The sequence below is a fragment of the Melospiza melodia genome, chromosome 7, assembly GCF_035770615.1.
Source record: "Melospiza melodia melodia isolate bMelMel2 chromosome 7, bMelMel2.pri, whole genome shotgun sequence".
NCBI lineage: Eukaryota > Metazoa > Chordata > Aves > Passeriformes > Passerellidae > Melospiza > Melospiza melodia.
Genome location: NC_086200.1, coordinates 28,506,776 through 28,534,459, shown reverse-complemented (window position 1 = coordinate 28,534,459; position 27,684 = coordinate 28,506,776). Strand labels below are relative to the sequence as shown.

Genomic DNA, 27,684 nt, shown 5'->3' with positions numbered 1-27,684 from the left:
AATTAGATTTAGAATAATGTAGGCTAAACCCCAATGTAGGCTCTGTGCTGTTTGTAAGGCTCCCTGCCCGTTTGATTTATGACAGATTAAGATGTTGGTTAATCTCCTCTTATTTGGGTAAATGACTGTGGAGATTAATCAAGTATTGTCTGCAAAAGGAGCCCATAAATGCAGATTACTAATTTTTCATTAATTTTTCCTCTGTATGCCAGGGATAGACAGCAGCCCCTGAAATCTCATTTCATGGGAGAACCAGGAAAAGCACAGCAGCTGATATTGGTTGTCTCTCACATGCTCAGTTCAGTTGCCTGAAAGAGGCAAAAACCCACAGAAATTATAGATTATTTTTTGGTTGTGGGATTTTGTTATGTTAGGAAAATGAATCCACAAACAGCAGAGGTTTATGTCCAAAAAGGAGACAGAGGAGTCCTTTGACTTTATTCAAATAAAGGGAGAGGCCATGGGGCATTCCAATGGGATCTCTCAGATTTTTGGAGGATGCAGCCTCCTTTTTATCCCAATTTCCTTCTCTCTTTCCCCATTTCTGAGGTACTGGAGAGGTTCAGACTTCCTGATACTCTTGATACCAAAGATTTCCCTCTAATCTATAACCCTCCCTTTCAATTTTTAATTCTTACAGAATTTAGGGGTTTTGCTTCTCCATTGTTTCTTTCATCTTTCAATGTCTAATTTAATTTCATCAGCAAACCTAAAGTTTATTTGTAAAAGCAAATATCTCTTTTTCCATTCATCAATCAGTGGAATCTTTCCCATTGTTTCTTTTATCTCCCAGTGCTGGTTTTATCTACCAGCAGCCCCACAGCTTGTTTGGAAAGACAAATCTGCAATTCCTCTCAATCAGAAGTTCCCTTTTTATCCTGTTTTTTTTTTTTTTTTTGCCCTTTTTGTGAAAAATGTGTATTTTATGATTGACTTTTTGCAAATATTAAAATGAATATTATATGTTAGAAAGTGATGTTGTATTAATTCTCTTAAGTACTGTGGTAAATATAGTTTTGGGTTATAACAAAATGTTAAAATAGAAACGATGTTATGTAAGATACTTTTTTAAAGAAAGGAATTGCAGCGAGATAGCAGCCACAGGACACCTGAATTTTTCAGAGAAAGAGAATTTATTGCCCCATTATCAGGAGAAACGAACTTCTTCCCACCTTGCTCACCCATGAAGATTCAGAGGAAGAAGTTGACGCTGCCCAGACAGAATCCTGTGTTTGAATGGAATTTATGCATCATGTATGAGATGTATGAATATGCAACAGGCTGTTGTTTTTAAGGGTTAATCCTCTGTTAACTGTGTCCTTTTTCGGGCTTATTTTGCCCAGAAAGAGGTACCCAGACTGTCCATAACTCTTTGTTCTTACTGTCTCATATTATCCTAATCCAAATTGTCCACATTATTATTACTCTAATTATATTGCTATTTTTATAACCATGTTATTATCATTAAACTTTAAAAATTAAAAAAAAAAAAATTATTGGCGTTTTTTTTTTTCATTTTGGATCCTTCATTTGCATGAAGGTTTAAGGCTCCCGATTGGCCCATTACAGTTCTGTCCGGGGTGGTGCACTTTAATTAGGTCTATTATAGTACACTGAATTCCTTATTTTTCACTACTACTCTTTCCCAAAATCCTGGACAACACAAGCTGCACTCCCATCCAGCCCTGGAACAGCAAGAAGTGTTTGTGCAGAACTTCTCCTCTTGGACAATGCCCAAACATTTCCCACTTCCTCTGCCCACTGGGACGCAGTTGCCAGACTGAGCTCCTAAAGTGGCAACTGGCAGTGGGCAGCAGTGACTCAGATTTACGGGAATTACAAAACTCAGCTTCTCCCTGGTGGAAATCATTCCCTCAGACTCCATTTTAAATGAGAAAGGCTCTGAGTTGCATAAAAATGCCTCCCAAGGAGGTGTTCACATGGGGTCTTAGGATGAGGGAAGAGACAAGGATCTGACTCCATGTTTCAGAAGGCTTGATTTATAATTTTATTATATATAAATATAATATATTATATAATATATATAATATATCATTATGCATATTACATATCATATATTACATATTACATATCATATATTACATATGTATTATATATTATATATTATATATTATATATAATAATATATACTATATTATTATATATAATACATTGTATATATTTTATATAATTATATATTATTTATTATGTCATATATATTTATTATATATTATATTATACAATACATAATATAATATATAATATATAATATGTAATATATAATATGTAATATGTAATATATAATATATAATATATAATATATATTATATAGGATATAGAATATAGGATATAGGATATATTAAATATTATATAAAAATTTAAATTATATAAAAATATTTTCTATATTATGATATATATTATATTAAAAGTTATATTAAATTTACTGTTTTACTATATTTATTAGATTAAAAATTAAATATATGAATATTTAGTATATTCTTCTATACTAAAAGAATAGAAGAAAAGATTTCATCAGAAGGCTGGCTAAGCTAAGAATAGAAAAAGAATGATAACAAAAGCTTCTGTCTGGGAGAGAGTCCGAGCCAGCTGACTGTGATTGGCCATTAATTAGAAACAACCACATGAGCCAATCACAGATGCACCTGTTGCATTCCACAGCAGCAGATAATCAATGTTTACATTTTGTTCCTGAGGCCTTTCAGCTTCTCAGGAGGAAAAATGATTTTTCATAAAACGTGTCAGTGACAGGAAGCCCAGCAGGATCTCCTGCAGGGAGGTGAAGCTGCTCTTTGGGCAGGGAGGGCTCAGCCCAGTTTTTGCAGTTTCTCTTTGCAGAGTAGTTGGAGCTGCAGCCTCTGGGAGGAATCCATGAGAACCCCAGAGGGGCTGAAATTTAAGGTTGAACTCGGTGATTTTGGAGATCTTTTCCAACCTTAATGATTCTAAGATTGGTCAGCATGTAAGGACACAGTGCTGAGTTTTATGTACAACACCTTTCAAGGTGTGTTGGACCTCAGCCATTTTCGGGTTGAAGGATGTAACGTGATCGGATTTTCACAATAAAGACAATAAACTAAACCCACTCCCTCTCACTGCAAGGTTTGGAACTCCTGTGGGCTGGAGTGTAAAGCTACACAAGAATTTCCCTTAACTCCTGCAGTGTTGCTGAGAGCTGATACATTATTCCAGGGCTTTGTGCTGAGCCTGGTCCCTGTGGGACAGCAGGACAGACACAATTCCCAGCCCAGGGAGCTCTTTCCTCTCTGGCTGGCACAGGCCCCGCCAGGGATCACTTTGCACTCAGCCCAGTCCCAAAGAAAGCTGAGACAGAGCCATTCCCCTTCCTAATTTTAGCACTCCCTCTTGTACCGCTTTATCACATGATTCTGTATGACCATGAAAGTTTACATAATTCTGGGGAGAAATTATACCAGCTCTGAAGTAATTTTAATCTCATATGACACAACACACCTTTATATTTGTTGTATAAAAATATTATTTATTTATATTCCGTTTATTTGGGAAATTCCCTTTATTTATATTTAAAAATACAGATTTACTTATTTTCCCTTTATTTAGGAAACTACCCTTAATTATATAAAAACACTGATTTATTTATATTCTCTTTATTTGGGAAATTCCCTTTATTTATAAAAATATTACAGATTTATTTATATTCCCTTCATTTGGGAATTCCCCTTTATTTATATAAAAAAATACAGATTTATTTATATTCCCTTTATTTAGGAGATTCCCTTTATTTATATAAAATATATTTATATAGTTACATTGACATTTATTTATATATATATTCCCTTTATTTATATATATTCTAAATATTTATATTTACAATATATAAATATATACAACAATAAATAAGACTATATTTATTATATTCATATTAAAATACAAATTTATTTATATTCCCTTTATTTGGGAAATTCCCCTTATTTATATTAAAAATATAGATTTATTTATATTCCCTTTATTTAAGGGATCCCCTTTATTTATATAAAAATATATTCATAGTTATATTGACATTTATTTTATATATATTCCCTTTATTTATATATTATAATATATTCTGTATTATATTTCTAGATATCAATATAATATTTCTATAATATATTTCTATATTACAATATATTCTATATTATATTTCTATATTATTCTATATTCTATATAGAATATATAGTAATATATGAATGTCATATATTTATATATTATTCTATATTCTATATATTTTAATTTTGCATGTATGAAAAGCATCCATGAACATAATCTTGTGTATCAGTGAACAGGCTGCTGGGTGAGGGCTCTCATGCATGAATGTGCTCAATTTATTTCTATTTGCTTTGTCTTCTTAATTTATCTGAATTTTCCCCAGCTGGCTGTTTGATTTAATTCAGTGAATGCGTCACTTAAAAGGTGTCACACAGATTTTTCTGGAAAAGTGGGAATCTCTCTTGTAAAAGGCACAGCAGGGGAAGCAGTGGAGGAATTTCAGCCTCCACTGTGTATGAAAAGCTTCCCTGGGAGCAGAGTTGCCTTTTATTAGGGCTGTTTCTCACTGCTGAGCTGGCCAGCAGCAAAGTGTGGGGGTTTGAAATCAGCTGCAGGCTTTGCTGCAGCAAGGTGTAAGAAATGTGGTTTTCTGGATCAATGCTGTTGCGCTGTGTTCTGTAACCAAGCAATCCAAAATGGCTCAATCCAGAGTTTTCATGTTCTTTTTTTAATCATAGAATCCCGGGTTGGTTTGGGTTGGGAGGGACCTTAAAACTCATCCAAGGTGTGGGAACCCAGGACATCCCCTGGCTGTCCTGAACTGCCAGGGGGCTCAGAGACCCTGGCACAGAGCCCAAAACACCTGTGGGTTTGATTATTACCAACCTTGAAGATCAGCAAGCCACAACAATTTAAGTAGAATAATAGTGAAGTTATCACAGGGTGGAAAAGTAGATTTTGGGGTTTTTGGTATGGGGGTTCAGGGGGCAATATGGAGGGAACTGGCTGTGCCCAGCCTTTCTCCTTCTTCTTCTTGGCCTCCGTCTTCTGCTGTGATGTTGGCACAAGCTGGGAAAGGCAAATATCAATAATGGCCAGAGCAACAAGCTCCAGTGGTGTCAGAATTCAGGACATCTCTCTGGCTGTCCTGGATGGTCAAGATCCCTGCCAGGGGGCTCAGAGACCCTGGCACAGAGCCCAAGACACCTGTGGGTTTGATTATGACCCCTGGAGCAAGTTACCAACCTTATAGGAAGATCTGCAAGCCACAACAATTTAAGTAGAATAATAGTGAAGTTATCACAGGGTGGAAAAGTAGATTTTGGGGTTTTTGGTATGGGGGTTCAGGGGGCAATATGGAGGGAACTGGGTGTGCCCAGCCTTTCTCCTTCTTCTTCTTGGCCTCTGTCTTCTGCTGTGATGTTGGCACAAGCTGGGAATGGCAGATATCAATAATGGCCAGAGCAACAAGCTCCAGTGGTATCAGAATTCAGGACATCTCTCTGGCTGTCCTGGATGGTCAAGATCCCTGCCAGGGGGCTCAGAGACCCTGGCACAGAGCCCTAGACACTGGATTGCCAAGTACCAACCTTTTAGAATGATTATGACACCTGAGCAAAGTTTACAACATTAATAGTCTGAAGCACAAGTAACAGGTAGGAAAAGTAGATCTAGGGGTATTTCGGATTTTGGTATGGGGGTTCAGGGCCAATAGGAGGGAACTGGTGTGCCCAGCCTTTCTCCTTCTTCTTCTTCTTGCCTCCGTCTTCTGCTGCGATTGGCACAAGTTGGAATGCAAATATCAATAATGGCCAGGGCAACAAGCCCCAGATTCAATAATTCAGGCGACATCCCTGTGGCTGTCCTGGATGGCCAAGATCCTGCCAAGAGACCCTGGCACAGAGCCCAAAACACCTGTGGGTGTGATTATAACCTGTGGAGAAAATAACCAACCTTATATGAAGATCAGCAAGCTACGACAGTTTAAGCAGAATATTAGTGAAGTTATGACGGGGTGAAAAAGTAGATTTTGGGGTTTTTGGTATGGGGGTTCAGGGGCAAGATGGAGGAATCTGGGCATGTCCAGCCTTTCTCCTTCTTCTTCTTCTTGGTCTCCATCTTCTGCTGTGATGTTGGCACTTTAGAAGCTCACTGTCTACACAGTAGAGTAGAAGCTCACTGTCTAACACAGGTGATAGGACATTGTAAGGTAGTTGTAAACATAGCTACAATTGACTCCCAAGTTCTCAGAGGGTCCCCAGGATAAGGCGAGAGATGAGAATTGACTCCAAGTTCTCAGAAGGCTGATTATTCTATTCTATTCTATTCTATTCTATTCTATTCTATTCTATTCTATTCTATTCTATTCTATTCTATTCTATTCTATTCCATTCCATTCCATTCCATTCCATTCCATTCCTAGACTAAAGAAAGAGAAAGGAGACATCAGAAGGCTTAAACAAGAATGAATAATAAAAACTCATGACTGACCAGAGTCCCAGCACAGCTGGACTGGGATTGGTCATTAATTAAAAACAATTCACATGCTGGGTAAACAATTTTTCAAATCCTGTTCCAGAGGAGCAAAACATGGAGAAGCTGAGGCTTCTCATTTTGCCAAGAGAGGAAATCCTGGTGAAGGGACTTTCATAAAATATCATGGTGACACTCATGGATTTTCCATCTCCTCAGAAGTCAAATACTGCTGTACCAATTTTCTAGAACCTTTGAATAAAATGTATTTGTATGATTGAGTTGTCTGGATTTCAAGGCTGAGGTGGCTTGATTGAGGTGGTTCATCACCTTCAAACACCTGGACATGAGGGTTATAGAATCTTTTCATTTCTCTATTCAACTGGAAAAAAATGCCATGTATAAATTGCACTGGATATACTTCAGGGGTAATTTAATCCTAATTAGACTAATTTGCACAAAATGTCTACCATAAAAGAGGCTACTAAAACATGAGGGATCATTCTGTGGCAGTGTAAAGGCTTGAAATGTTGCAGCTGCAGTCATGAGGTTCCTCGTCCTGAAAGACCAAGCTGTTTAGTGGGTCATCCATGGTCCAAAATCCCCAGGTTTTTCACAGGAAAAATCCTTAGCAAGAGATTTTTAATATTTCAGTTTCTTGCAGAGTTCTGGCAATCAGAGTTGCATGTCCTTGTTCACACTGGAATGGGATTATCTTTAAGGTCTCTTCGAACCCAAGCCATTCTGTGATTCCCTGATGTTCAGACTCATCTAAATATCCAACTTAATTTTCCCCATATCCCTGTGTTTTACATTAGTGGTGACTCCACACTGCTGAGGTTTGCTCAGTAACCAGGGAAAAACCACAAATCCCCCTTGCAGAGAAGCAGAAATGGAAATGCCATAGCAACCAGCAGGGACAGAGCAGGGTGGCACTGCAGGCTGGCACCAGCTCCCTGCTTCTGTCTGCAACCCTCTGCTCGCTCCTAAACCCTGAGAGCTCCCCAGCCCTGCTCAGTGCACTTTGGTGACAGCCATGAAGAGAAATCTTCATGATTTCTCATCATCTTCATGATTTCTCATGAAATAATCTTCATGATTTCTCATTTTCTTCATGATCTCTCTCCAGCTCATTTCACTTTGCACACCACAGAAATGCAGCTCTGGCTGCTTTCACGGGCTCACCAGAGCCAGGTCCTAAAAGGTTTTTTCTGTCTCTGCCCTCTCAGGGATGAGGATAATCCACACAGAAATGTTGGCCAGGCTTCTTGCCTTGGTGCTTTCCTACCTGGAGCTCTTGGGGCAGCTGCTGCAGGGTCTGTCCCTACCCCGTGCTGATCCCACTCTGTGGATTTCTCAGGGTTGTGTGTAGGATCCCACTTATCCTCAAAGGTAGGATCATTCCTGGGGCAGATACAGCCCAAAAATATTTCTAATTATCCACCTGTTATGAATGGTGGATAATTAACCCCATAAACACAATAAACAGGAAGGAAGATTTTTTTGTGTTGTTCTGAGGAAGAACAGACAATCCTGTGCCCCTCATCCACAGGGAGGTGATGTAGGGATTGTTCTTTGGGATGCAAATCCTGGATAATAAACCTGGCTCTGCCAGAAATCAAATTCCAGATGTGCAGACTGTGATCCATGGCAGCAGAAGCAGCACAGGTTCCTTTTTCAAACCCTTCCACACACCTCAGCTATCACATAAAAGAGGGGCTCACAAAATGAGGGATTTTCTCTGCAAGAAACACAAAAATAAATTTGGAGGAGAAAAGGAGGAGAAAAGCCCTCTCCTCAAAGCTAGGATCATTCCTGGGGCAGATACAGCCCCAAAATATTTCTAATTACCCATCTGTTATGAATGAGATGCAAGAAACACAATAAACAGGAAGGAAGAATTGATTGTGTTCGTCTGAGGAACACAGAAACCAGTCAAGCACATGGCAACCAAGAGGCAGGAGCAGCAGTTTGCCACAGCACAGGATGATTTAGTCCTTGCAGATCCACAGGTCCACCCACACCACCAGATCCCTGATTTCCTTGGAAATCACAGTCCCTGCGCCCCTCATCCACAGGAAGGTGATGTGAGGATGCAAATCCTGGATAATAAACCTGGCTGTGCCAGAAATCAAATTCCAGATGTGCAGACTGCCATCCATGGCAGCAAAAACAGCACAACCCTTCACACACCTCACCTCAGCTATCAAATAAGAGAGGGGCTCAGAAAATGAGGGATTTTCTCTGCAAGAAACACAAAAATAAATTAGGAGGAGAAAAGCCCTGTTTGTGTAGGACCCAGCGTGCAGACAAAGGCAGGAGGAAGGTGCTGTGCCTTTGTGCTGGCCATGCCCTGGCCCCATTGGCAGCTGCTTCCACAAATGAGGGGAAAGTGGGTCACTCAGTCGTCAGGACAACAGCAGCACACACTGACCTAGATATGGCTGCAGGAACCTCATCGTGCTCCTGGCACAGACCTCGGGGTTCACACAGGGCCGGGGGAAACACAGCACAGAAACGAGCTCAAAAATGTCATTTTCCTCTCCCTCCTCTCTGTTTCACAGCGGTGGCACTTGGTGCTGGTGCCAGCTGCTGGTGGCAGCTTCCTGGGATGGCTTCTCTACAGGATCCCTGCTCCAGCAGAGCCACCCCTGACATTGCAGGAGGGCTGAGCCACAATTCCAATGGGACTGCTGCCAACACAGGGTGTCAGGTTGGGTTCTGACTATATCAGTGTTGGTTATCTTTTCATTTTCTTCCCTATTAAAGAATTGTTATTCCTGCTCCCATATTTTTGCCTGAGAGCCCCTTAATTTAAAATTTATAGCAATTTGGAGGGAGGGGACGTGGTCATGTTCACAGGGGTCTCAGGATGACTCCATTTCAGAAGACTGATTTAGTATTTTATGATATATATATTAACGGAAAATGAAATATTAAAATTATACTAAAGAACAGAAGGATTTCATCAGAAGGCTAGAAAAGGAATGACAATAAAATCTTGTGACTTCTCACAGCCTCAACACAGGTGGCTGTCAGTGGTCATCAAGTAAAGACAATTCACATGCTGGGTAAACAATTCTCCAAAGCAGCAAAACATGGGGAAGCTGAAGCTTCTCAGGAGAAAAGATCCTAATGAAAGGATTTTTCAGAAAATATGCCCGTGACAAGGGGGTTTACCTTTTCCATTTCAGGGGAGGCTCCTGCCCTCCTTAGCAGAAACCTGACTTTCCAAAGCAAGGCAGGCCCCCAGAGGGATTCAGTCCTTCAGGGGATGCCTTTGGAAGGTCACAGAGCTCCTGCCTGGCAGCAGCAGCCAGTGGAGCCCAGGGTGCCCTGGAGCTCTGTCAGCAGCAACTTGAGCTGAGCTATTCTGAGGCACCAGGAGCTGAGTGTCAATGGTTAATCGACATCCAGGGTTCCCAAGAGAACACCCAAATCCTGACTAACTGACAGGCACAAGCTTTTCCCAGCACCCAGGGCTGCTTTGGGAGCAGCCTTACAGCTGGATTCACCATCCAGGTGCTGGTGCTGAGAAATCTGCTCTGACAGAAAACAAAACTCACGGGAGTTATTAATCTGCAGCTGGTTCTGCTCATGTCACCACATGGCATGACCAGGGAAGAAGATGAGACTTCTCAAGTTAATAACACTAATAGAAAAAGAAATTGGGCCAGTTCAGGAGAATCCTGGAGGAAAAAAAATCAGCTTTTTTTTTTCTTTTTTCACCTGACAACACAAGGATATCTCTGAGCTACTCCTTTCCACAGATGGAATAAAGGATTTTACTCTGTCCTACCAGGCTCTTCCCTGCACAGCTGTGAGTGCTTCATAACATAAGAAGGTTCACCCCACCACCCTTCCAGCATCACTCCTGTAAAAATCTGTATTTATTACCTCTATTCTTAAGCACAGAATAACCACTGAAAACTCTAAAATATCTCCACTTCAACCTATTATTTACCAGCACAACAACCTAATGCCATTTTCAGCCCACATCTCTCCTGAAAGGCCTTTGCAGTGCCTGCTTCTCCAAAGATGATAAATAGTTGTAAGCTGGGTCAACGAATCAATCCACCACAGTCTGGGATGTGGAAAGCAGTAACTGTGAAAGAAAAAGTCTGTATTAATTTAATCCTTCCTGTATGAAGGGGAACGGGTCACAGGGCAGCAGTTTGTGAACAGAACAGGGGATGGAATATCAAATCCAGAGGCAGAAAAACATTCTGGATTCAAATACCAGCAGCAAGTTTAAAGGCAAAGCAAGAAAGGCTTCCGCACTTCTCTATGATGCAAATCATGGGTAATGCTTTAAGGAAAAACAAACCACATGGCTTATTTTATCCCCTCTCCTCCTTGCTCTTCACGTCACTCAGTTTTACTGAGTTCAAATTGCCTGCTGACAGGGATCGCTGCGGAAGTGACATATTTTAAGCTCACATTTATCCTGATTTATCCTGCTACCCTCAGAGCAACCCTTGAGCTCAGGGCACATCAGTGAGGGGCTCCCCGGGCTCCCCAAAACCCCCTCATGATTCTCCCAAATCCCCTCATGGCCCTTCCAAACCCGGTTGCTCCACAACCCCGGCTCTTCCAGCCCCTGGGGCTCGCTCCCCCAGCCCTCATTCCTCAAGCTCCCCTCAGGCCCCACCAGCCCTCCCGGGCTCCTCCAGCCCCGTCTGAACCCCTCCAACACCCCCCGGCTCCCTCAGCCCCGCAGCATCAGACGCGGTTCCTCCAGCCCTGGCAGTTCCAGTTCTCAGCCGGCGGCTCCTGAAGACTCCGTGGGATCCTGCAGCCCCCTCAGGCTCCCGCTGCCCCCAGGGCTCCTCCGCGGGCGCTGTTCCCCCTCAGCCCCGCCGCAGCCCCGAGCCCCGCGGGCGCTGTTTCCCCTCAGCCCCGAGCCCCGCGGGCGCTGTTCCCCCTCAGCCCCGGGTTCCTCCGCGGGCGTTGTTCCCCCCCAGCCCCGCCGCGGTCCCGCCGCTCCCTCAGGCGCTCCCTGAGGCGCCGCTCCCGCCCCGGCGCTCGAACGGCCGGAAGTCGCACTGGGGGCGTGGTCTGTCACAAATGAGGGCGTGGCCTGCTGGACAGGGGCGTGGCTGCACCGTGTGGGCGGCACAGAGGTGTGGTTTATCAAGGGGCGTGGCCAATCAGAGGGTGGAGCCGCGGAGGGGGCGTGGTCTGTGCCGTGCGCGCTGACGCAGCGGCCGCGCGCGCCGCCGGGGCCGCGCTCGCCCGCCCGAACCCAACATGGCGGCGGGGGGCGGCGGCGGCGGCCGCGGGGCCGGCGGGGGCAGCGCCCCGCGCTGGGGCGGCGGCGGCGGCCGGGCCGCGCCGCACGAGAAGCTGCCGGTGCACGTGAGTGCGGGGGCCGCCCCGGCGGCCGCCATCGCCCCTTCCCCACCCTCCCCGCCCCCGCGAATGGCCGCTCCGAGCCCCCCCGGGACGGCCCCGCCCGCCCCCGCCGTGACCTGCCCTGTGCCGGCCGCGGTGCCGAGCTCGTCCCCCGGGGCTTGTCCCTCACCTGCCGGTATCGGGGGGTGTCCCGGGGGCTTGTCCTCATCGCGCCGGGGGCTTCCCCGCCCTCCTCCGCTGCTTCCGTGGGGTCCCCTGGGGCCGCATCCTCTCCCCCCGGTACCGTGTCGTGTTCCCCCGGTACCGTGAGGGCTCCCCGGGCCTGTTCCCCCCTCCCCTGGGCCATACCGCTCTCCCCGGCCCTGCTGTTCTCTCTGGTACCGCGGTCATCCTCCCCAGGGACGTGTTCCCGGCTCCCGGTACCGTGCCGTGACACCCCCGAGCCCGGGCGGCCACCGGGGCCTCTCCGGTACCGAGTGCCCTTCCCGGGGCTCCCCCGGGGCCGGTTCCCCTGCCTGGGCTCACCGTGTTCTCCCCCCACAGGTGGAGGATGCCCTTTCCTACCTGGACCAGGTGAAGATTCGCTTTGGCAGCGACCCCGCCACCTACAACGGCTTCCTGGAGATCATGAAGGAGTTCAAGAGCCAGAGGTAAAGCCGAGCTCCTGCAGCCCTGGGTGCTCCAGGGAGCTCCTCAGCCTTTCCCAGACCCCTAGAACATCCTGAGCTGGGAGGGACCCTCAGGGATCAAATCCAGGCACCCCAACACCCCCACCCTGAGCACCCCTGGGAGCTCCTGCAGCTCTGGCAGCCTTGGCACCATTCCCTGGGCAGCCTGGGCAGTGCCCAGCACCCCTGGGGGGAAGAACCTTGCCCTGAGCTCCATGCCAAGGCCTGGCACAGCTCCAGCTCTTCCCCCAGGTCTCAGCCTTTGTGGGGTCTGTGCAGAGCCCCCCCAGCTTCACCCCATCATTCCCCCTCTGCCCTGTCCCACAGTGTTGCAGTCCTGTGAAGCTGGAGTATTTCTGCCCATCCCATAATTTTCCAGAGGTGAAATCCACAGGAGAAAGCAAATCTGCTTTTGCTTTCCACTCTGAAACACAGATCTGGGAAATAAGTGAGGCAGCCTGAGCAGAACCTGTGATCTGCCAGCCCTGGAGGTGCTGTCTGTCTGTCTGTCCTGCCCCTTTGCCAACCTGCACACTCATCTCTACTTTCCATGGATAACATTCCCAGGGTGAAGCTGCAGTGGTCATTCCCTCTAATTAGGCTAATTTTTTTTAAAGAATTGCATCTTTAAATTACCAGATACTTCCCATTTCTCTTGGTATTTTCTGGATTTAATTTGTGTTTCTGATTTGGATAACAAAGTAACAAACCCCTGTCAGTGCTCATTCCCTCCAATTGAACTATTTTGTTTTAAAAAGAATTGCATCCTTAAGTTACCAGATACTTCCCATTCCTCTTGGCATTTTCTGGGCTTAATTTGTGTTTCTGATGTGGATAAAAAAGTAACAAACCCCTCTCAATTTTAGCATTGACACACCTGGAGTCATCCGACGTGTTTCTCAGCTTTTCCATGAGCATCCTGACCTCATTGTAGGATTCAATGCATTTCTCCCTCTGGGCTACAGGATAGAAATTCCAAAGAATGGGAAATTAAGTATACAATCACCTTTGAATAGTCAGGTAGGTCCCAGAGCTCTTATCCTCTAAATAAACTCTTCTGTGTGTCACTGGACATGTCTGCACAGTTTAGGCTGTGCAGATTTATGTGTAGTGCACGTTGCTGATGCTTTCCAAACCTGTGATAATGGGTGTAGTATAAATTTAAATGTTTATTCAAAGAATCATATAGTGGAAGGGGCCTTAAAGATCACCTAGTTCTAATCCCTGATTTATTCTCAAACCAGGTAGTTTGACTTACACAGGAATGATGATTCTGCATGGAAACACCAAATATTTCAGTTGTATTTGGAAACTGAAATTTAACAATATCAAGCCAATTACTGAAATTGTGATTGGCTTGATATTGTTAAATTTATTCCCAATATGGGTTGTGGGTAGTGGCAAATTTCAAAGGGTCATCCTGGAAGAATTGCACTTCCAGTCTTCCACTGAGAAACCAGGAAATTTGTTTAGGAAGCCGGCAAAAGAGCTGTGAAGTCATTGAGTTGTTTATGTTGGGAAAGGTCTTTAAGATCATAGAGTCCCCATCAGGTTCTGTTGGTGTGAAACACTTGCTGGGATACAGATGGGTGTTACCCCTGCTTGTTTTTTGTTATTATTGAGTGGTTGTGGAGCTGAAATAGAGCCATAAACTGAATTCTGCTGATAAACTTGTGGTTTAACTCCAGCTAGCAGCAGGAATTACCTTTTAAATCTCAGCTTCCTCAGATCTCTGTGTTGTTTAGGAATTAACACCTAAAGGGAATTATGTTTAATATAGCCCTTAAAACTGGCAGCTCCTCTGCAGTAACCAGTGGGAGCAGCAGAACCTGCAGGGGTGTTTGGTGCAGCCTCAAATCAGGGAGGACTTCAGGCATTATTTTAACAGGTGGAGTTAATAAACCTGGCAGGGAAATTGGCTGGTGACTGAAATAATTTCTCTTCCTTCTTCACGTGACAGTATTTCTTAGCTGGACACCTTGCCAGCGCTGCTTCTGGCTTGTTGTTGAGCTAATCACTGATCTTTTTCCAACCCATCTCGTGTGTCCTGTGCCCCCAGGTGCCCCCAGAGCCCGTTCCCAGTGCGCTCCCTGGCAGTGGGCTGGTGTTGCACTACTCCCAGGAGAACTCCCACAACCACAGCGACTGCTCCGAGGAGTTCCGGCAGCAGCAGCTTCCCTACAAAGAAGATAAATCCCAAATCCCCTTGGAATCTGATTCTGTGGAGTTCAATAATGCCATCAGTTATGTGAATAAGATCAAAACACGTTTCCTTGACCATCCAGAGATTTACAGATCTTTTCTAGAAATCCTTCACACTTACCAGGTAAAAAGTCTCCTGTGTTAGAGGCAGTGGGTTGGCACTGGAGCTGTTGGAGTTGTGGTTATCAAATTTAATCTCTGCCTGTTGAGCAGACCGAGAGTTCCAAGCACTTGTCTTCATAGCTATTCACAGGAAATGACAAAAAATGTGAGAACTGTGGGGTGTAAAGAGGTTGTAGGGAGACCTGTCTTTACTCCTCTCCAGCTGATTTTGTGATCCTGTGTGTGTGAAGAGGCCCTGTAAGAACGTGGAGCTGCCTCAGAATCCTTTCAAGTTCTGTGGCATTCATGTTTTTGTCTCAGGATGAATTTTCTGGCAGAGTGAGGGATCTTTTGACTCTGTTGAACATCTGTGTGTATCTTTTCAGAAGGAGCAGCTGAACACCAAGGGCCGACCCTTCCGGGGCATGTCAGAGGAGGAAGTGTTCACTGAAGTGGCCAATCTGTTCCGGGGACAGGAGGATCTGCTCTCAGAGTTTGGACAGTTCCTCCCAGAGGCAAAAAGGTCTTTGGTATGTGCTGAGAGCAGGGCAGGATATTGAATGCTCTTTCTGCATGTAGAATATGAAAAACATGGAAATCATTCAGCCAGTAATGAACATTGCTCCTCTTCATTGTTTGGATTTTCTCAGAACAGGTGACTTAACCACATGCTCTGTGTCCTGTTAGGACTCTTTATTTGAGAGGAGAATGTTGAAATCATTATTTATATACTTCAGTTCACAGGAAATGGACCATGTGAAGTGAACAGTGTCCAGAAAACCGAGCATGAGAAGAATCTGGAGCACAGCAAGAAGCGATCCAGGCCGCTGCTGCTGCGTCCTGTTTCTGGCCCAGCAAAGGTATCTTCCAGCAAGTAAAAACTCATAAAAACCTCATATTAATTGTGCTTACTAATTGCTGAGCTAAAGGTGTAATGAGCAGTGTCTTTGATGTATGTAGGTGTATGAGAAACAAAATTTTGAGTTATTTTAATTGCTGTAGAAAAAGGGAATTTTTAATGCTTGCTTTAATGTGTGTGGTAACATGTTTGATACTAAATATCACAAGCTTCTGTGCTAAGTATTGGCCCTGGAAAGGGACAATTTATTGCTTCTATGCAGAATCTCAAGTGATTCTCTTTTTTTGTTGTTTCTTCTTGGCTGGGAGACATTTGACAGAGATTGCTGTGAGGATGTGACACAGCAATGCCAGATCACTGCTGGGGAAATAGAGGGAAATACAGGGTCTCAGCCTTTGCAGGGAGCTGTTCTGTGTCAACAGAGTGGAATTTGATGGCATTTGAGTCACAACATTTTAAATATAATTGCTTGTTCTTTTAACAGAAGAAAATGAAGCTGCGAGGTACCAAAGATCTGTCAGTTGCAACAGTGGGGAAATATGGGACACTGCAAGAGTTTTCCTTCTTTGACAAGGTCAGCATTTGTCCTTTTCTCACTTTCTCTGGACTTATCTTCAGCCTTTTACATGGTTGTTAAGTTGTTGGTTTTCTGTACAATTTATGTGTCAGCACTTAAGACATTCCCTGGCTTTTCAGGTATAGAAAAACCAACAAAAATTAAAATAAGTGGCTTTGGAAGATGAATAGACTGATAATGAATAATTTTCTCAATACAAGTGGCATTCAGGGGCTGTGATCATCTCTCCAAACTGCTGCAGGTGCGCAGGGTGCTCAAGAGTCAGGAGGTCTATGAAAATTTTCTCCGTTGCATTGCTCTCTTCAACCAGGAGTTGGTCTCTGGCTCTGAGTTGCTCCAGCTTGTTACACCCTTTTTAGGGTAAGTTACTAACTTACTTCTCTGCCCTTTACTTTGTAGATCCTACTCTGTTATTTTTTGGGCACATTGTGAATGTTTTGGATTTAATTTAGAACTATCTCCTGGGTAGCAGGCAAAAAAAATGAAGTTTAATCCAAAATGAGGAGGAATAAAATCTGAACCTTTAAATTTATCTAATACAGCTCTTAATGAGTATTGTGAAGAGGATATTTTCTTCTGTCTGTTCACACTCCCCATTTAATATCTCAAAGTGTAATAAAGGTATAAACATGAAATCTGAGAACAGGGCTGTGAGAAGGATAAACAGCTCCAGCTCTGCTCTGAGCCTCCTGAGCTGTTTGGCTCGCAGAGAAGAGGGAGAATCAAATGGCAAGGATCAGTTTCTCCTCAGGCACTTAAGGGGGAGTGTTTGTGTGGTGAAGGGAAATAATTTTCCTACCTTAAGTAAAAAAAAAACAAACCCTAGAGCAATTCAGAGAGAATGATAACAGAGGTGAGATGGAGAAAGATTTCTCCCTGCAGTGCTGAGTTTGTTGAGATATTTTTGCCTCCCTTTTATGACATGCATTAACCACCCTAAAACTGTCACACTAAAATAACAAAATACTTATGTTTTTGAAGGAAATTCCCAGAACTCTTTGCACAGTTCAAGTCCTTCCTTGGGGTGAAAGAACTTTCCTTTGCTTCTCCTCTGAGCGACCGCTCCGGGGACGGAATGAGCCGGGAAATCGATTACGCCTCCTGCAAACGCATCGGATCCAGTTACAGAGCTCTCCCAAAAACCTACCAGCAGCCAAAGTGCAGTGGGAGAACAGCCATTTGCAAGGAGGTACTCTGGGATGAGGCTCTTCAATCCCTGAACACACACAAAAATCAGAGTGGGGCGGTTTGTGCCACAGCTGCTGCATGTGGGGTCCCCTTTTTGGTGCTAATTCAATTTATTCAGCCAATTTATTGAAATAATACCCACATTTCACTTATTTTATCTAAACCTTTCTCAAATCACATCTCTTAATAGCTTTTGAGTCTGTGTGCAGACAGAAATTTATTCCTATAGACAGAAAAGAATATTGAATATCCTGGAATTAATTTTCTATCAGTGGGCCAGTATTGGCTTTGGGGACAATTTTTTCTCTGGAAGAGCCCCATGAGGCAGTGGCTGAGGTGCCATTCCTGCTGTTGTGAGGAGCTCTGTCTCCTTTATTTACAGCTGCTGATCACAATTTGTGAGGTGATAGTGAAGGTGTTGAGTTTTCTGAACAGGGCCCTGCAGTTCCACACAGACCTCAAATCTGGGGAGCAGTGACCTGGGGATTAGGCCTGGAATATCCTACAGAACCTCAGGAAAGAATTGTGGAAAATACAAGAGAGAAAACCCCATGAGACCAGCTCTGGGCTCACAAGGCTCAATGTCATGTCTGCACTGTTGCAGGTGTTAAATGATACCTGGGTTTCATTTCCATCCTGGTCTGAAGATTCCACTTTTGTCAGCTCCAAGAAGACTCCATATGAGGAGCAGCTGCACCGCTGCGAGGACGAGCGCTTTGAGGTACCTCTGCTGCTGAGCCCCCTCTCTGCTCCCTCAGAAAGCAAAACCTCTGGATTTTACTGAATTAATTAATGGCCAGTTCCTGAAAGTTCTGTTGGTGTTTGTTGGTTTGAGGTGGAGTTTGATGTGGAGTCTAATAGTTCTTCCTAGGCTTGAATCCAGTCCTTCCTAGACTTGAAAGTTCTGTTGGCGTTTGTTGGTTTGAGATGGAGTTTGGTGTGCTGTGCTTGGAGTCTAATAGTTCTTCCTAGGCATGAATCCAGTTCTAAATTGCATGTGACCTTTGGGAGAGCTGGCAGAGGTTTGGTTTCCAGTAAAAACCTTTCTGCTGCTTCCTGGCTCCACCCTGTGGGGCTGGAACACCTTCCACGAAGCTGAGCTGCTGCTCTCCGTGTTCCTGCTCTGCCTGTTCTGACACTGATTTTTGGCAACTCTCAACAGCTGGATGTTGTCCTGGAGACCAATTTAGCCACAATCCGTGTGCTGGAGAGTGTGCAGAAGAAACTGTCCCGCCTGAGCCAGGAGGACCAGGAGAAATTTCGCCTGGATGATTGTTTGGGAGGAACCTCAGAGGTGATCCAGCGCCGGGCCATCTACCGCATCTACGGCGACAAAGCGCCCGAGATCATCGAGAGTCTGAAGAAAAACCCAGTTACTGCTGTCCCTGTGGTTCTTAAGAGGTAATTCTCATTGTGTTGGGTTCTTTAAGAAGATGAAAAAGGATTTTTTTAAACAATAAAATGTGAGGAATAGCCTCAAGCTTCGCTTCTGGTTGGACATCAGGGGGAATTTCTTCATGGAAGTGTTTCTAAACATTGGAAGGGAGGTGGTGGAGTCCCCATCCCTGGAGCTGTTCAGAAACCAACTGGACATGGCACTTGGTGCTCTGGTCTGGTTGACAAAGAAGGGATTGATCAAAGGTTGGACTTGATGATTTCAGAGGTCTTCTCCAACCTAAATGGTTTTGTGATTCTCTAGGTGTCATCATCACTGCTGGTGCTTTCTCAAATGTATTTATTGCTTCCAGGAATCAATTCCAGTTTTCCACTGAAAACTTCTTGCTGCACCACAATTGGCTACATTAAAATGTTTTGGGTGTGTTTCTGTGTCTGTCTGAACTGACATTGTTCATTTATGCAGGTTGAAAGCAAAAGAGGAAGAATGGAGGGAGGCTCAGCAGGGCTTCAACAAGATTTGGAGGGAGCAGTATGAGAAGGCCTATTTGAAATCCCTGGACCACCAGGCTGTCAACTTCAAGCAGAATGACACCAAAGCTCTGCGCTCCAAGAGCTTGCTGAATGAAATTGAGAGTGTTTATGACGAGGTGGGTGTGACAGGAAATGAGCCCTCCTGCATTTCCTGCCTTGCTGGTGTGACCCAGATGTGTCCATAACATCTGGGACCATGTGGAATTGTTGGAAATTGGGTCAAAAACAGCTGTGCCAAGCAGAGGCTTATTCCTCCTGGCAGGAATGCTCTTGAGCATGGATTGGAGGGATCTTTATGTGTTTTTCTCTTGATTACAGCATCAGGAGCAGCATTCAGAGGGGAGGAGTTCATCCACAAATGAGCCTCATCTTATCTTCATCTATGAAGACAAGCAGATTTTGGAAGATGCAGCATCTCTTATCAGCTATTACGTGAAAAGGCAGCCCACCATCCAAAAGGAGGATCAGGCAACCATCAGGCAGATTGTGCATCACTTCATACCTGAGCTGTTCTTCTCTCAGCCACCTGAACACAACATTTCTGAGGAATCAACAGATGAGGACAGAGAAAACCACCAGGGGCAGAACCTGGATGCTCCTGAGCTGAGGAAAAAACACGTGCCTGGGCCTCCAAGCAGTCCTTTGGAGACCAAAGCAACCTTCTGTGATGTGACAGCTGCTGAGCCCCACAACACCCTGGATGATGTTTACAGCCTCTTCTTTGTCAATAATAATTGGTATTTCTTCCTACGCCTTCACCAGACTCTGTGCTCCAGGCTCCTCAAGATTTATCGCCAGGCCCAGAAGCAGCTTCTGGAATATAGGACTGAGAAAGAGAGAGAGAAGCTCCTCTGTGAAGGGAGGAAAGAAAAAACCAATGATCCAGCCATGGAGCTAAGACTCAAACAACCAAGTAAGAATAATGCAGGGCTTAGTTCATTCATAATGCTCTGGGTGCTCCATTGTGTGTGTCTGAGTCACCAGGGCCAGCAATATGAGGGGTGTGGAGGTGCAATCCTCTGCTGTGTTGGTGATTTGTGGACACAGCTCCTTCAGCAGGGCATTCAGGGTGTCACAGGCTGCTTCACAGAGACTTCCTGAACACTGTGATCAGCTGTTCCCAGGTACCTCACTGTAGGAATCCGTTACTTTGATTTACAATGTAAACAGCCCCACAAAGAAATAGTTATTGCCCTGGGCAGGCCTGGAAATGCATTGGGAAAACTGTCCCAGCCTGTCAGGGCAGCTGGCAGGGATCTGCCTGTCTGTCATGTCACTCTCCTGTCTGTCATGTCACTCTCCTGTCTGTCATGTCTCTCTCTGCCCTGGGTTTTGTGGTTCTTGAGCAGTGCTGCTGTGGTGGTGTTCTCAGGGGTCCCAGGACGAGGGAAGAGATGAGGATCTTGACTCCATGGTTCAGAAGGCTGATTTATTTTTTTATTATATATATTATATTGAAATGATATATTAAAACTATACTAAAAGAATAGAAGAAAGGATTTCATCAGAAGGCTAGCATGGAATAGAAGGAAATGGAATGATAATAAAATCTTGTGACTGACCAGAGAGATTGGCCATTAATTAGAAACAACCACATGAGACCAATCAAAGATGCACCTGTTGCATTCCACAGCAGTACATAATTATTGTTTACATTTCGTTTCTGAGGCCTCTCAGCTTCTCAGGAGAAAAAGATCCTAGCAAAAGGATTTTTCATAAAATATGTGACATAAAATCTGTGACATGCTGCCTTTTGCACTGCTTGACTTCACTCTGCCTGTTCTGTGTGTGGAATGAACTCCCTTTCCCCATGCCAGGTGAGGTGGAGCTGGAGGAATACTACCCAGCCTTCCTGGACATGGTGAGGAGCCTTCTGGATGGGAACATTGACCCCACTCAGTACGAGGACACCCTGAGGGAGATGTTCACCATCCACGCCTACATCGGCTTCACCATGGACAAGCTGGTGCAGAACATCGTGCGCCAGGTGAGCCTGGGCTGGGCAGGGCTGGGCATCTCCCCTCACACACTGCCAGCCTTCTCCCAGTGCCCTGCAGAGCAGTGGGCACTGAGCTCAGAGCAAATCCAGAGAAAAGTTAAATCTGACAGGGAAATGCCTCAGCAGAAGTTTAGGGAGAGAATTCGGCTTCTATACAGAAACCGTCTTAGGGGATTTACCTTCCCCGATGATTTTTTGAGTTTTAGTCTTTTCAAAATTTTGCCATGCTCAAAATGCATCTGTCATTTTGATTTTTTAAGATTTTCTAATGTTTACTGTCTTGTAACAAACTTTCTCACGCACTTTCTGTAAATAACTTATTGTTTTGCATTCTTTACAGAAGAAGAAAAATTTGATAGATGTTTGTCCAGTGTCATTGGAGAGGTGGCACTTTCACTCTCCAATCCAGTGACACTTTTGGAAAACTACAAATGTTAAAATCAGAAAGTAAATTTCCCTTTTTTCACCTTGAGAGCAGCACTTATGTTATTTTGTGTCCTATAGTGACATACATCTAAGGCAACACAAAAAATGTCAGATCCTTCTTACTCAAATCTGTCTTCCAGATGTAGATTTATAGTTAAGGCACATCAGCCCCTCACTCTCCTCTCTTCCTTTTATTGTAAAGTCATGAAAAAGAGAGTGAAATATGGGAAATCTTTGGAGTTTGCTGCTTCAGCTGAGTGTGATGCCATGCTGAATTTCACACTCCTTTATGACACACTGGAGTGAACTCTTGGCCCAGGTTTGCTGACTGAATTCCCCCTTTTTTAATGGAAGCTTCACCATCTAGTGAGCGATGACATCTGCCTGAAGGTGGTGGAGCTCTACCTGAACGAGAGGAAGCGAGGAGCTGCTGGGGGGAATCTCTCATCCCGCTGTGTCCGGGCAGCAAAGGAGACCAGCTACCAGTGGAAGGCTGAACGGTGCATGGCTGATGAGAACTGCTTCAAGGTGAGACCTTGCTGCCAGGGAACTTCACAAAATCACTGAAAAACTTCAGGGAATCTCCCAGGTGACGTTTCACCTGGGAGAAGTTGGGTTTAGAAGCTCCAAGGTGAGAGAGTGAGCAATATGGAGAGAAGGTACCAAAATCAGAGCACAGGCAGTGAGGGGACATTGTGGCACTGCTGCTTCTCTCCTAACTTCTATTTGTTGTCCAAATCACTTGTGAATATGCAGCATTTTATTGTGAACCCCTGTGGCAAATATTTTCTGTAACTTTATCCCAGGTCATGTTTCTCCAGAGGAAAGGACAGGTGATCATGACTATTGAGCTGCTGGATACAGAAGAAACCCAGACAGAAGATCCTGTGGAGGTCCAGGTAACACCACAGTGACCATGGAGTCTGGGTACCACAGAGCAGGTGTCTAAAAATGAGGAAAACTCGTTTCCCTGCTTCATTCCAAACTGTGAGGCTTTGCCAGGAGGACAAGTTTGTCTGGAGGGTGGGCAGAAGACTTGTGGGGCTGTGGCCATTGACAGAAATGGTGCTTTAGCAAAAGAGTAGCAACCTAAATCAGCCTCAGAATAATCAGCTTGGAAATAAACAGGTTTTTTGCGGTGAAGTTTGTCCGGATGAAGTGAAATCTCACTGGAATTGTCTCCCTTGTGTAGCACCTGGCAAACTACATGGAGCAGTACGTTGGGGTGGAAGGAGCTCCCAACACCCAGAACGATGGCTTCCTCCTGAAACCGGTCTTTCTGCAAAGGTGAGCTGCTCCCTGCCCTGAGCCACACCTGCTGCCTCCTCCCTGCCCCTGTGCCAGGGGTTTGGGTGCTGTGCCAGCCCTGGGGGAATGTACTCACCTCTGAGGGGCTGCTCCAGGCAGTGAGCTGCATGGGAATGCTGACAGAGAGATTTACGATCACTGCACTGAGGTTTGTTCATGGAACTGTGTTTGGAATGGAGCAGGATGCACTCAGGATGGGATTCTGGGTCTACTTTGTTCCCATTTCACTAAGTATTTGTCAGAGGATGCAGAGGAAGCTCCCGGAGAGAGCCTGAAATACAAAACGTGCAAATACAAGTCCCACACTTGTGCTGCGAGCCCTGTCAGCCGAGGAGGGCACTCCAGCAGGTGTGACACATGCTTTGTCATCCTTGTTTTGCTGCAGGAACCTGAAGAAGTTTCGCAAGTGGCAGTGCAAGCAGGTGAGGGCCCTGCGCAGCGAGGTCAAGAGCTCCTGGAAGCGCCTGATCGGGGTGGAGAGCGCCTGCAACGTCGACTGCCGCTTCAAACTCAACACCCACAAGATGATGTTCATCATGAACTCTGAGGATTACATGTACAGGAGGGGAGCTCTCTGCAGAGCCAAGCAGGTACACACATCTCCCTTTTGCTCCCACTGCAGCCCAGGTGGTAGCAGAGGTTGGGGGGTGTGATGGTGGTCACAGGGGTCTTAGGATGAGGGAAGAGATGTGGGTCTGAATCCATGTTACAGAAGGCTTGATTTATTATTTTATGATATATATTACATTAAAACTACACTAAAAGAATAGAAGGAAAAGTTTCATCTCAGAAGGCTAGCTAAGCTAAGAATAGAAAAGAAAGAATGATAACAAAGGCAGCTGCCTCAGACTCTCTGTCCGAGTCAGCTCTGCTGTGATTGGCCATTAATTACAAACATCCACATGAGACCTATGACAGATCCACCTGTTGCATTCCACAGCAGCAGATAACCATTGTTTACATTTTGTTTCTGAAGCCTCTCAGCTTCTCAGGAGGAAAAAATCTTAAGGAAAGGAATTTCATAAAAAGATGTCTGTGACAGGGGTGGGAGGCAGAATGTAGGTATCAATAATTCCAATTCCACAATGCCAATTGCAGGAATTGTGGCTGAATTCCTGCAAGCTGCACCCAAAAGTTACTACTCTGTGTTGGGTGTAACACAGAAGAGAGCTGGTAAATGCTCTGTACTTTGGATTAGCTTAGCAGCCTTTTCTTTACATGCAAATTCTAAGTGGGAGTGGCAGCCATTAGGAAATAGGGGTGGTTAAACGGTCTGAGGTTTCCTGTTTCCGTTTGTGCTGTTCCCAAAGCATTGCACACCTCAGGTAGAACTGAGGGCTTTGGCTCCAAAGCATTTCACACCTCAGGTAGAGCTCAGGGCTTTGGCTTTCCCTCTCAGTGATCTTTACTGCCCTGCTCCTCCCAGGTCCAGCCCGTGGTGCTGCTGAAGCACCACCAGCAGTTCGAGGAGTGGCACAACCGGTGGCTGGAGGAGAACGTGTCCATGGAGGCCGTGGATGTGGTTCAAGACTGGCTCATGGGGGATGAGGATGAGGAGATGGTGCCCTGCAAAACCACCTGTGAGACAGTGAATGTCCATGGGGTGCCAGTGAACAGATACAGAGTGCAGTACAGCCGCCGTCCTGCTTCACCCTGAGCACCCAGAGATGCAGAGCTCTGCTGGTGAAGCACATTTACCATGAGAATAGTGGTGGGAATGCAATGTATGTATTAATGATATTTATCCAAACAGCATTTTACTTTGGATTATCATGTATTTTCCATATGGCATAGACTTGTCTCCTTGCAGTGTAATCCTCCAGCCATCATGAAGAGACTTTGAAAAGCTTTTATGGGAAGGGGGCTCTTGGCATTGCCACACACTTTGGAGCAGTTTCCTGGCTTTAGGAAAGCCACTGCTGACCAGCTCAGTGAGGGGGTGAACTACCACTGGTGGCTTTGTTGGAGAGGTGGAGCTGGGCTGGTGTTTGAGCAGATGCTGGCAGCTGCTTCCACTTCCAAGGGTTTGATATTCCTTATCTTCCTGACTTTGTGCTGTGTTGGAGCCTGCAGAACTCTTCACTGTACCCTGGGGCTTTGTTATCCCTGCGACCCAACAAGGCAACAAATGACTCTTGTTCCTGGTGCTCTGGTGAGAAAAATGCCAAAACTGACACGGGGATGGCCAGCACTCAAGGCTCTGACTCTCCTTCATCAACCAAGTGTTCAGGAGCATGAACTGAGGGAAGAACCCTGAGCTGTGGTGCTGGGACGGGAGTGATGCTCAGCCAGAGATCCTCCTGCTGAAATCCAGAAATCCACTGCTTTGGGAGCTGAGGAGCTGCTGCAGACTCTGCCTTCCAGAATATCCATGGGGAGGAGCGTCCATTGCGAGGTCTGGCCTGGTTTTTGGGTTTGTGTTTTGCATGTTGGAGGGCAGCTCCGGCGCTGGGCGTTTCCCTGCCCTGCCCACGGCGCTCGGGGCTGCAGCACATCGGTGCCATCGGCAGATGGAGCTCCCGGAGCACGGCTGGGAGCTGAGACCCAGCCCAGGGGCTCTGCTGTTCCTGCTGGGTCAGCACAGGCGCTGGGTTGGCAGGGACACACGGGAATCTGCGAGGAGCAGAGGGAGATCCAGCCACAACCATCCTAGAGAGCATCCATACTGCTATTGAAGCTTTTTTTGCCATGAAGCCTAACACAGCCTGCCCTGATCCCTGCAGAACACTACATCTGACTTTATCTAGTGAGAAATCAAGGAAATTTACTGGTGTTTGTCCTGCAGCCCCACTGTGACTTCTTCACTCCTGTTTTTCAGTGGCCAAGGGCAAGCACGCTGTCTGTGGAGTGTATTACAAAATTAACATTTTTGAGGCATACCCAGCCTCCTTTCAGCTTTGCTTCCAACTTTTCCCTGGCTTTTGGGGCAATAACCCCCCCCCCCCTACCCCTGAAACTTTCTGTGGCTTTGATTTTTAGGTTATGATTTCTGCCAGACCTAAGGAGCAGCCTGTAGGATTTGTCCTGGGTTATTTCCACTGTACGACATTTGGTTTCACAATTGTCTCACTTGACAGTAGAAAAATTGGCCTTTGGGGTATGTTTAATAGAAAACTGTCCCAAGTCTTTGTCTTTTTTTGCAAAATAATCTGTGGGAGGGAAGGAGGGAAGGAGGGAGGCCACTCTCTGGCATTCGTGGCCACTTGCACAACCACTGCCAGCAGAGACTTTGCAAGAGCCCCTGTTCTCCTGGGCTGGGTTTCTGCTAAACTTTGGTTCCTGAAATGATCTGAAGGTTCTCCCCCTGCCCTCCTTGCAGTGATAAGAGACCACGAGGCTCTGCAGGGGCTGGGGGGAGCAGGGGGACAATCCCAGTGCCAAGCACAGTGTCCCCCTTTCCCTTCCAGCCAACTTACCAAATCACACCTCAGCCCTGCTCACCTCTCTGCTGTCTCCCAGTGGAGATGACAATTGTGCCAAATTTTATGGTTTTATGATACAGAAAACTGTTTACTAGAAAATAGGTGGCAACTTGTGGCTTAAAATGCATTTGATTCCAGGTGTCCCAAGGTGGGCAGCACACCTGGGCACCGTCCTGTTCCATCACCCATTCTAAGTGTACTTCAGGTATTTTTATCCTTATTTTGTAAACCTTAATTTATAATCTGAACTGATTAAGCAAGACTTTTGCCCTTTTACAGTGCTATTGTCTCAGAGCTGAGAGTAGCAAAGGATGTGAAGGGAATATCAGGCAGGTTTGAGAGGGGCTTGTTCATGTCTGAGGGTTTCAGCTGTGTAACTGCACGACCTTGAGTCAAGAGTTTGTTCTTCCATTTGTTTGAAGGATTCTTTGCTTTTGGGCTTGTAATTGCTTTGCCAGCTCCTTGAATGTAGTTTTTTTTATATTTATTTGCACATTCAAGTAAAATAAAATATTGATTTTAAAAGTCTGCAGCTGTCACTGTTTTATATTTTATTCCAACTAATTTAAACTTTGTGACAACCCCCAGAATTGATTGTTTTTTGCCTGAAAGTGCATTTTAAATGGGAGAAAAATGCAATGGAAAGGTTGAAGGCTGCAGGGTGTGCTGATGCAGCTGTGTGTCAGCAAATGCTGTGTGAGGGTGTGAGCAGTGCGCTGCTGATGGAAAAGGGAAATAAATTCCCTGCAAGCAGAGATCCCACACAGGAGCTGGGGCTGCATTTACCAAAACCCCTCCTGCAGCAGGGAGCCCAGGGGGTGGCAGAGTTGCTCCACCAGAGAGCTCTCAAAGCAAACACTGGAAGGGCTGCAGCTGTGCCAGGCCTTGGCCTGGAGCTCAGGGCAAGGTTCTGCCCCCCGAGGCTGCTGGGCACTGCCCAGGCTGCCCAGGGAATGGTGCCAAGGCTGCCAGAGCTGCAGGAGAGTTTGGACACAGAATTCACAGAATCACTGGGTTGGGAGAGACCTTCAATATCAAATGCAACCCAGCCCCAACCCCTCAGCTGAACCCTGGCACCCAGTGCCACATCCAGGCTTTGTTAAACACACCCAGGGATGGGGACTCCACCACCTGCCCAGGCAGCCATTGCA

General features: G+C 45.5%; 1 protein-coding gene across 1 annotated transcript; it reads left to right on the top strand.

Annotated features, from left to right (window-relative positions):
• The first annotated feature begins 11,748 nt into the window (after window positions 1–11,748).
• On the top strand, window positions 11,749–27,061 carry SIN3B (SIN3 transcription regulator family member B). Its single transcript, XM_063160936.1, has 19 exons — window positions 11,749–11,856; window positions 12,397–12,503; window positions 13,388–13,541; window positions 14,581–14,847; window positions 15,212–15,355; window positions 15,563–15,685; window positions 16,169–16,258; window positions 16,503–16,621; window positions 17,243–17,450; window positions 18,054–18,170; window positions 18,612–18,850; window positions 19,311–19,494; window positions 19,697–20,291; window positions 21,196–21,365; window positions 22,158–22,331; window positions 22,610–22,702; window positions 22,996–23,090; window positions 23,497–23,701; window positions 24,538–27,061. The coding sequence occupies exons 1-19, from the start codon at window positions 11,749–11,751 to the stop codon at window positions 24,766–24,768; spliced, it is 3,423 nt and encodes a 1,140-aa protein (XP_063017006.1). The 3' UTR covers window positions 24,769–27,061.
• The last annotated feature ends 623 nt before the right edge of the window (window positions 27,062–27,684 follow it).

Coding starts and splice junctions, on each gene's coding strand:
- SIN3B (XM_063160936.1), top strand. CDS start 11,749: ATGGCGGCGGGGGGCGGCGGCGGCGGCCGCGGGGCCGGCGGGGGCAGC. Junction 11,857..12,396: donor ACGAGAAGCTGCCGGTGCAC/GTGAGTGCGGGG, acceptor CTCCCCCCACAG/GTGGAGGATGCCCTTTCCTA. Junction 13,542..14,580: donor AATCACCTTTGAATAGTCAG/GTAGGTCCCAGA, acceptor CTGTGCCCCCAG/GTGCCCCCAGAGCCCGTTCC.